The sequence below is a fragment of the Dioscorea cayenensis genome, unplaced genomic scaffold (assembly GCF_009730915.1).
Source record: "Dioscorea cayenensis subsp. rotundata cultivar TDr96_F1 unplaced genomic scaffold, TDr96_F1_v2_PseudoChromosome.rev07_lg8_w22 25.fasta BLBR01001198.1, whole genome shotgun sequence".
Classification (NCBI taxonomy): domain Eukaryota; kingdom Viridiplantae; phylum Streptophyta; class Magnoliopsida; order Dioscoreales; family Dioscoreaceae; genus Dioscorea; species Dioscorea cayenensis.
The window spans coordinates 27,965-38,817 of NW_024087589.1; the positions used below are offsets into that span (position 1 = coordinate 27,965).

General features: G+C 32.3%; 1 protein-coding gene across 1 annotated transcript; it reads right to left on the reverse strand.

Moving 5' to 3' along the window:
- Positions 1 to 362: 362 nt before the first annotated feature.
- Positions 363 to 5,083, reverse strand: LOC120255800 (probable LRR receptor-like serine/threonine-protein kinase At2g23950). Its single transcript, XM_039263573.1, has 11 exons — positions 4,862 to 5,083; positions 4,631 to 4,763; positions 4,429 to 4,500; positions 4,196 to 4,339; positions 4,045 to 4,116; positions 3,902 to 3,964; positions 3,694 to 3,803; positions 3,475 to 3,609; positions 2,690 to 3,052; positions 1,531 to 1,931; positions 363 to 888 (listed from the first exon to the last, which is right to left on the reverse strand). Exons 1-11 carry the CDS (start codon positions 4,944 to 4,946, stop codon positions 502 to 504), a joined length of 1,965 nt encoding a protein of 654 aa, XP_039119507.1. The 5' UTR covers positions 4,947 to 5,083; the 3' UTR covers positions 363 to 501.
- Positions 5,084 to 10,853: the final 5,770 nt, after the last annotated feature.

A 10,853-nucleotide genomic window follows, 5' to 3' on the forward strand; every position in this document is an offset into this window, starting at 1 on the left:
AAATGTTCTGATAATTCGCATATGCCCCTATAAAGTCTCTTTTTCATTTTAGCTTTTTTTTTTTAACTTTATTAACTCGTTTTTAATCTTAAATTTCTTATATAATACACTATTGTACATAAATTGGGAGAATGCTTAGAAATGGTTAATTAATAACCCATTCATTCTTTTTAAAAAAAAATTATCTTTCTCTATTTTTCATCAAAACTAACTTATATATCCATTGTTCATTTATTTTAAAATGAAAAAACCCCACATTTATAATTACTGATCACATGCACACAAATGCATTAACACATAGTAACCATATATATGTAACTATATATATCAAAATTCATCCAAGTAATAAACACAAACACAGATGAAGAAAGACAGAGAGAGATTAAACTTGTTTCAGTTATACATTTGCTATCTATGTTAATGAACAGATATATCACTTTCTATATCCTATTAATTCTCACACACTATCATTTGATTTGATCACATTTAATGATCAATGAATCACCTAGGACCAGAAAGCTCCATCTCTTCAACACCATCAGCAGAGGAATGACTATCAACATCCCTACTGCTAGAATCATCACAAGTACAAGTACACCCATCCAAGATAAGGAATGGATTGGAATCAGTATGATAACCGGAGGAGGAGAAGGAGGAAGCACGACGGGGAGGCGGCGGTGGACGATGAGTGGCTTCCCACTTATCGACAAAGCCGTCTCCTTCGAGCATTCGTAGGACTTCCGACATCTTGGGACGGTGAGCAGGGAGGCTCTGTGTGCAGAGGAGAGCCACTTGCACCATCTCAGCTGCCTCTATTCGGTCATACTTGTCTTTCATATCTTTGTCCACCACAAGCTCTAGCTTTCTCTCTTGCTGCAACTTCTCTACCTGCATGCATACTCCCATGCAATTATACTCTATCACAATTGTATCTAATTTGGTCTTGTTTTCATATTTAACAATATATAAAACTAATAAGTATCCACTTGTAAACAAATTAAAAATAATAATAATAATAATAATAATAATAATAATAGATACGTATAGGTAAACTTTTAAAGACTTCCTAGTGATTATGCTCTAAATGTATAATAATGAACTAAATTAATAGCTTTTATTAAACAAATACACTATTAACGCTAACAATCGATTGATACCGGATATATTGCATAGGTGTTCATTTCCAAAATTACAAGCAATCCCAAACTCCAATTTTTTTTTTAAATTAATAAAAATAGTACAGATTTAAATTAATTACACAAGTAATTTCCAGTTTGACTCAACCTAAATTATCAATAACTAAGTAGTAAAATTTTCCAAATTCTTAAAGGATTAAATGAGAAACACACACCACGGTCACAGGACAAAATATACAATTAAACATATTAAGGGGGTATAGATGCAAAAACAAGATTTCACACAACGACAGATATATAATTTCCTCATATAACAGGATACCTACGCAAAAATTACCAACAAGAAAAACAATTTCAAAATTCTTAAGGGATCAATAAGAAAAACACCACATACCCAATCCCGCATGGCTCCGCCCTTGGGGCGCTGCTTATCCTTCTCCTTAGCGGCGGCGGCGGCGTCGAGAGCTCGGCGGCCGGTGAGGAGCTCGAGGAGGAGGATGCCGAAAGCAAAGACATCGGTTTTATCCGAAGACTGGCCGGTGGCGAGGTACTCAGGAGCGATGTGGCCGACGGTACCACGCACGGCGGTGGTGACGTGCGAATCGGCATGATCGAGAAGCTTAGCCAAGCCGAGATCGCCGACAACGGCGTCGCAACGCTCGTCGAGCAGCACGTTCGCCGCCTTCACGTCTCTATGGATGATCTTCGGATCACACTGCTCGTGAAGGTATACTAACCCTCGCGCTGCCCCAATCGCAATGCGTTTCCTCCTCCCCCAATCCAACGCTGGTTTCCCTGCGTTTCCCGTTTCCCGTTTCCCGTTAAATAAAACAAAACTCATAAATACCGAAAATAAATAATATATGAAATTAATAATTTTAAATTTAGTCATTAAATGTTGGAAAAAAAGGACGGAAAAGATACGAGAAACGCGTTTCGATGAAGAAGGAAGCGTTTCCCGGTTGGGACGATTGACTATGGGAATAGATTTATACTGGGGTTTTTGACTACTCGTCATGATCACAGAGAATAACTTTCAAATCAATCAAATCGATGAACGGATAGGATCAAAAAGCGAAAGAGAGAGGGAGGACCCACACCGACCAACTAATAATCTGGTCAAATCCTGACCACACAAACCGATGCTGCCCCTGTTCCTAATGTCTGACGTGTACGGGTACGAACACAGCTCTCAACACAAACTACCACAAATACAAGGGACACGTGCCGGAAAAACCAGAGCCATATCAGAGTGCCAGGCGGGCCCCCCACCCGTCCCCCTCTCCAGGCACGCGCGCACCACCCAAATGGAGGCAGGCAGGTAATGGAAATGACCACTTTTTTTTTACAAATTTATCCCCAAAAAAAAATATTATATTTTTAACTATTTTCGGTTACACCCCTGTAAATTCTAAAAATTTCTTCTGTAAACTCTTTTTTTTTTTTTGCATAAATATAAACAAAAGAAACACCAGATTTAATTACCAAGAATATAGGGGATTATTTAAGAAAACTTAATAATAATAAAAAGGAAGAGGTGAAGGGGTTAATACCGCGAAGACGAGAAGCAATGCTACCATTGGGCATGAAGGGATAGACGAGGATCCTCTCCGACGGCGTCGCGCAGAAGCCGATGAGCCGGAGAAGGTTCCGGTGAACAGCCAGGCTAATCATCTCAACTTCCGTCCGAAACTGAGCTTCGCCGGCGGAGCCGATAGCCGCGTCCCTCAGCCGCTTCACCGCCACCACCGTCCCATCGGTGAGCCGGCCCCGATATACATCTCCGAACCCTCCTTTGCCCAAGATGTTCTTCGCGCTGAAGTTCTCCGTGGCCGCTTGCAGTTCTCGCAAGCCGAACAGCCGGAGATTCCCCAACGGCGCCGCCGCCACCGCCACGCTCTCATCGTCTTCTCTCTCTGCGTATCAGCTTCCAAAATTTGAACTTTTTTCCGAAAATGATTATGTTATTTGATATATATATATATATACACACACAATTATTTAATAAGAAAATAAATTAAATTACAAGTAAATTTTTGGATGATATTGTTGTTGGATTTTATATTTTCTTGTCCTTGTAAAATATTATTATTATTAAAAAAATCTTAAACTAAAAAAAAAAAGGCTAAACTATGTGAACTAGTAGTTCCTATTCATTGGTCACCAAAAAGAAGCTAATGCAGTATGATACTATGGACTAGTCACTAGTTCCTGACTAATTTGCCACAAAAGAGAAGCATCTAATAATGCAATGCAGTGAAAGAGATACAGAATAAAAACAGTAAACAAGTTACCATTGATTTGCCACCAAATAGAAACTATCAATGAATAAACTAACCAGTGATGCCAAGAATGAGGTGATGCTTCTGCTTTTTTCTCCACCACCATAGAAAGAAACCGAACACAAGCAATAGAGAAGTTGAACCAATACTGACTCCCAAACTAACACATACTTTCTCTGTTTCACTTCTCCCTGTACATACATGAATATATATATATATATAGTTAATTTTAAGAATAGTTTGGAGATTAAATTAAAGTTCACTGTTTGATTTACTGTGTGATGATTCCAAGAAAGATGGCAGAGATGGCACTGATGAAGTCCCAGATGTTCTCCAACACTCTGTTTCTGAGCTTCTCCCACATATCAATGGATTCCCCACAATGCTAGTGAATTCAACAAGTTGAAACAAATTAGCCAAACAGTGTTGCTAAATTAGTGTAGAGTTTAGCAATGAATGTGAGTGAGTTCTCTGTTCTCTCACTTGAATGTTCTGGCAGAGAACAGGGGAGGAACTGGTCCACTTATGTTATTATAAGATAAATCCCTGTAAATACAACAGTGAGATTCATTCAAACAGTATGAATTAGAACATAGAAATGATATTGAGCTTGTGAACTTGTTTACAGGAATGAAAGCTGTTGCAGCTTGGATAAGGAAACAGGGAATGGTCCATTGAAACTATTGTTGTTCAATCTCCTGCAAGAAGAGGCATGAATTAGTATTTACTGAGAAATTTAATTATATGATTAGTGAAGAGAGATTAGAGAATAATCACAGATATCTAAGGTTTGTGAGATGGCCCAAGGATTCAGGAATGATGCCAGAGAAGCCATTGTTGGAGAGGTCTAGAGTTTGAAGCTTAGAAAGCTTGCCAAGCTCTAAAGGGATTTCTCCTGAGATGTTGTTGTTCTGCAATAAACTGAGTGATTGCATGAAGAACAACAAACACATCAAAAAACTGAGAAAATTTTCATTGTTTTTGTTATCAAACATAAAAAAGTTACTCACATTTGTTGGAGATTTGTGAGGTTTTGAATCATGAAAGAGAGTGTTCCTGATAAGTTCTGACTTGGTGCTCCTCTTCAAATAAAAATAAATAAATAATAAAATAAAAAAAGACATCAAAAGAAGCACCATGATATCATATTCATTGATTTCTTTTCTTTAAAAAAAAAGGAATAAAGAGAGATTGAAGAGAAGAAAGATTTACAGAGAAATGACAAGGTTTTCAGAGGAACAAGTGATCATAGCCCAGCTACAAGGATCCACAGAGTCTCCATCCCAGTTGTTTAGAACTCCATGAGGGTCATTGAGAGAGCTCTTAATGGACATCAAGGCCTCCACTGAAACACCATTAAAACAACCATGAAATGAATAATGGAATGAACTCTTGAGAAAGAAAAAAGCAATGAAAAAGAAGTAAACATGAACTCTTTGTTACCTTCAGTGTTGAGAGGCTCAAATGAGAGGGAGAAGGTGGCTGAGAAGAGGAAGAAGAGTAGAAGACAAAGGTTTGAAGAAGTCATGGGAGTAGTATCAATGGCAGAGTTCACAGAGCTCTCTGCTTCATTTTGTAGAGAAAGATAAAGGAAAGAAAGAGAATGCAATGGAGTTTGTGGACCATGAGAAGGTGGTGATGGTGCATCCAAAGGATGAAGGCATGCAATACATTTGAGAAGAAGATTTATTTCTGAAAACCCCAAAAACTTTATTGATTCATTAAAAAGTCCCTGTATACATATGCATTTAAGTACTCCTAGATTTTATAATTGCAAAACATATCCTTTTCAATGAGATACTATTTTCTTGTGAGGGTATATAAGTAAATATGCTTTTTTTCAATTTTATATTAGCAATTATTCACTTAAAAAATCTAGATTATTGACCTTATGGCAATCTATGATAAAGGATTGAGTTGATATTAGTGCTAAATGCCACAATGAGTAATGCATTTGATGTGCTTTAATAGTTCATTAAGTCTGGATAGAGACAAGAAAAGAATTATTGGTGTCATTAGAGTTGATAAGTAATATTTAGCCAGTAATTTTGACTTTAAATTTTTATTTATATAAAAAAATCATTTTTGTGAGATATTTACCTCTTATAGAACTTGGCTGGATTGGTTTAGAACTTCAGATTTCTAAAAAGTAAAAACTAGTGGACTGAAGATTTAGAAAAAAAAATATATTAATTTTAAAAATAATATGAAAATAGAAAAGAAAACAAAAATCTAATTCATTTGCAAGAAGATTTTTTTGCAATCAATGCATAATATAATGACTGTCTTAATCTCTGTATATAAAATGTTGCAGCATGTAGACTCAAATGGTCAATCATAAAATAATGTATTTGAACATCATAGTGCCCCACTTGTGTATCCACTTGTTTCAAAATCATTTAACTTCAAATAATTTCATTTTATTTTATTTAACATAAATATATCTTTCATTTAATATAATAGTTTATTAAAAAAATAAATATCTAGAAAAAGGTTTCCCAAGGGAGGAATGAATGAATGAATGATGGATGAGAAGGAGTGCTAGTGATGATGGTGATGGGGCATGATGGGATGCATGGACATGGAAACATTATTAACAAGAAAAAGGGTTTGGGTTTTAGGTTTAGGGCACAGCTGCATTTTTTTTCTTTTCTTTTTTTATTTTTTTTAATAAAATAAATTAATGAATAAAACAAAATAAAGTAAAATAAAACAGAGGCCCTGATCCTGCATGTCAGATTTTTACTGAGAATTACAGACATCAATTTAGAGAGAGAAAGAAAGAGTGTACAGTGTACCACTGACTGCATGTCTTCTTCTTCCTTGGAGTGAGAGAATAAATAAATAAATAAATAAATAAACAAAAGAATACAAAAGTAAACAAAAGCTTTGATTGGGCCTCTTCTTTTTGTTTTTCCACTTTATATATATATTTATTAACTCTGAATGAGAAATATATATAATAGTAATAGTGTAATACAATCATGGATTACATGTATTCATGTTTTTTATTACACTAAACTTAATGTCATTTTTTTTCAAGGGAGGATGTTTAGTGTGGTTTCCTTAAATGACATCAAAGATGTTTTGATTTAATGAGATCCCATTCAAATATATAGGGAACAAAAACACTGGAGTGATTAATTAAAGTTGTTTAAAAAGAGAGAGAGAGAGAGAAAAAGACAGAGAAGGGTGTAGCTTCCTTTGTCTAATAAAGCAAAGGGGTGTTTTGGAAGTGTGGGTAAAGTAATGGAAGTTTTATTCAGTAATGGAAGTTGAGTAGGAAGTAGCTGAGCAAAGAAGCAAAGACAATTGAAAAAGAGATGTGTGTGTTTTCTATGTGTTGTTTTGAGAAAGAGAGAGAGAGAGAGGGGAGGGAAAGAGATATTCAAACCTTGAGATCAATGAAAAGTATGAGATTTTAATTACCATGAGAGATTGACATTTGGTTTTGTTTAAATTTTGAGGTTAGTGAGAGGTTTTAATTTATGTAAAGTTTTGTCACATGATTAGCATTTGAGTTACCAAAGATTAAATGTTTGAGGCTGTTTGAGATGAAGGTGAAAAATTAATATATTAGGAATTAATACTCTAATGATGATGATGATGCTAAACGAGAGAAAGGAAAAATTAATAAAACATACACAAATATTTATGTGAAAAATTCAAAATGGTGGAAAAACATGATGATGACTCAATTTACTAGAATTATTTGTCATATTAATTTTTAAAAAAAAGTTGTTTAAATGAGTTATAGGCGATGACAAGTAAAATTAATCAAGATTTAACCTGGCAATGGCCTGATTCTACAACCCTTCAAGTGTAGTTTAATCGATAAAATTCTCTAAACATGCATATATATAAATACGATTCTTCCATTATCATTTCAAATCTTGTCATTTTTTATAATTAAAAAAATTACATAAATTATAAAACGAGTTTTTTGAGACAAGTTAAATAAAATTCAATTCAAAAAAGGTATATAAAAGTTTACAATTACTATATACTATTATAGCATAGAGGAAATGATTGTAGACAAGATCTAAGTTATAAAATGAACATGAAGTCATAAAAAATGTGAGATAATATTTTTAGCTGTCAATGATCTCTTAGTCTATTTACATCATGTCCCTTATACAATGTACTAAGGAAGATTGTATGATTAAACTCAAAAACTCATGCAAAATGAGGACATATATATTTGTTGAATTTACTCCATATATATACATATCCCTTTTTTTTTATAAATAAGGTGATTATCACCCATTTTGTACACAGCTTCTAGGGTGTCCTGTTAGGAAAAGTTTAGGGCATCCCCAGGACAATGTTACATTGAAAGCTGCAAAGGTGGCTTCTTCCGAAGGGTATGAATCAAACATTTCTTTTTTCCTTTTTAATTGGCTGTGTTTATATTTATAGGGAAAATCATAGGTTTTTTCTTTTAATGAAAATAAATGAAGTTACTGTATCTAAAATAACTATATAAAAATAAAAACCCTTTTCAATTTTTAATAGTAGCTTTCTTTCGGCTGCGAGGCATTTGGATTGAGCTTGGAAAGCAGAGATCTTTTTATGATTTAAACACTTCCTGGGTTCAAAATGCTGTTTATGTATGTTTCCGAAAAAGCAGAATTGTACTGAGAAAATAGTTTTAAAAAGCTACCTAGCCCAACTTATGATTCGCTTTTAAATATTTTCTAGCTTTCTAGTGTTTAATGAAAAGCAAACAAAATACAAAAGTTACTTTCACTTACTCCTGGAGCGCACTGACTTTCTACTAAATTTTAAAAAAAAAACACTTTTTTGATAAGCCAATCTTGGTTATCATTTGAAAAATTATTAACTAAACCTATTTGTACATGGCATCACTAATCTAGCCTTGTCTGTCAAGCTATACATTCAGTTACTGATTTTTTTCATTAGTTATCAAGAATTAATTTGCTTAATTATCTTTAAGTAAATTTTGCAAAAATTATATATTTTTGTTAAGTATTTTTTTCCAATAGTAAAGAATAATAAGATGGATAATAAAAACAAAACTTGATGATAAACAGAGGATAATAGAAGTTAAAAAATATCAAAATCAGGAGTTAGACACAATGATACTAACAGTCCCCCGATAGTGGGTGTGAATGTACTATTCAAATTCCGTGTTACCAAGTGACGGCGTACGAATTGGACAATCAATTCTCAGTATGTGCGCATGCTCCTAATATACATGATACTTATTGCTTTTTGTACAAAACAAAACGAACAGGCATATTATGCATCTAGTTTTAATTTTTCTGTTTGGACTTAAATTCTTAGTAATCTCATCAAGTGCCATGAAGTTCAGACAATAAATGAATAAATCTTGATTAATAAACATTGAAAATGAATTAAGCTGAGGTCCTAGTAAAGGGCTTTCAACGTATATTAAAATATTATCTCCCAACAAACTATAAATATATAAGATAATAATACTGACATCTTTAAAAATATATATATATATATTATATATATTGATAATAATAAACATATTTAATTTTGATAATATGATTAGTATTACGAATTTTATCTGGCCCAAATATATTTGAGCCTCTTTTGAAAATCTGGATATGGGCCTCTTAAGTCTTGGGCCATGTTTTGCATTTGAGGTTTTCCATTACTGTTGAAAATCCTAAAAAGGTAGTTTTGTTTTTTAATCCTTGTTTTTTTTTAATTAAAAAAAAACCATAATTGCTTGTTGAAGTGTGATTTATAAATCATTTAATTCAAATTTTCAATTTAATCTTGTTTTTTGCTGCACTGTTTTATGTTTTATTACTACAATATTACACCATTGCTTAAAAAATAAAAAAAAACGGTTTAAGGTGGCCAAAATATTATTTATTTTTAGATAAACTTTTTAAATTAATTTGAATACAATTATTTTTTATAAAATTTAATTACTCGACATCATAGTTATTGATTAAAGTTTTTTTAAAATATTTTAACCACAATTTATTTATTAAAATTAGTATTAGTTGAATTAAAACTGGATGAACTAAACTAAAAAACAAAATTGTTTTATTCACCTTTTTTTTAATTTTTTTTCTTGAAAAAAAACCTCTCTTGCAATATCCTCACTCATCTGATTCCAAAATACAGAGAATCACTCTCTTCCCTTATTATTATTATTATTATTATTATTATTTATTTATTTATTTTTGTGAAACAAACAAGATAAGGAAGAGGTGTCATACACAAGTGGGATTCTCTTTGGATGATTGCCTGCCATTGACAAAGCTTTGAATGACAATAATAATAAAACTTTTAAAAGAGAGAGAGAGGCTGAAGATATATAAGAGGAAGTTGGAAGGGTGCATGTGGTGTTTAGTGGCAGGTATATTAGGGTTTTGAACTCACTTTCAATATGAATGAATGGCAGCTGCTGTGACAAGTTCCATTCATCCTTTCCATGGAAAAATGCTACTTATTTCTTTTTTTTAATAATAATCTTAAATTTTCTATTTCTTTTTCCTCGTCCATTTGTTATGCAAGTCTTCTTCATGGACAACCATTGCATGATTATAAAGATGCATTGAGATAATTAGTTTTTTTAATTTATATTATAATGGAAATTCTATAAAAAAATTTTTTATTTGCTATAATAATTAACATTATGGTAGTCGTTTATTTCAGTACTAAATAGATCTTTATTTATTTATTTAAAATAATGGTTTCATTTGTCATCATATATTTTTGTCCTTTATTTAAAAATAAATAAATAGTAAATGGAGACCATGCTATTTGGAATCAATTGATGACTAGTTGCATGTCATCTATTTATTATTAGATTTTGGTTCACTTTAATGTTTTAGAGGTATTTAAAAACATTGTTTTTTAGTGTATGCATCATGCATGTAATTATAAAGTCTGTGACAAAATAAAATATATAATTGTGAGGATTTAGAAGACCATAATTTTTGTATCTATTATTACTCAGTATGCATGTAATATTTATGGGTTGTTTTGGAGTTATTTTGTGATTTCTAGCAACAATGAAGATCACTCAATAATTATCTAAATACGACATATGATGAACGTGATGGATATTGATAGATAACAATTGATCAATTGAGAAAAGAATCATCGCCTTTAGATGTAACACCTTACGTATATATATGCCAAAAATTTTTAAAGTGGATTTTAAGAAAAATAAAATTGATAATGTAGTGGTCCATTTTACTTTTTCTTCTTGATTTTCTTTTGTCTTATTAAAAATGATTGAAATGATTAAATTGCAGCACATATGCAATTCAATGTAATTAGCTGTGTCCAAATTTTCGCATCATATTATTTAAATGATTTTATATATTTTTATATAACTTGTATGTGTGTTTTGTACCCGTATATAACCTCCAATAAATCCACGCTCAGCATCCCCATGTTGGAAATACGATAAAAGAATTAT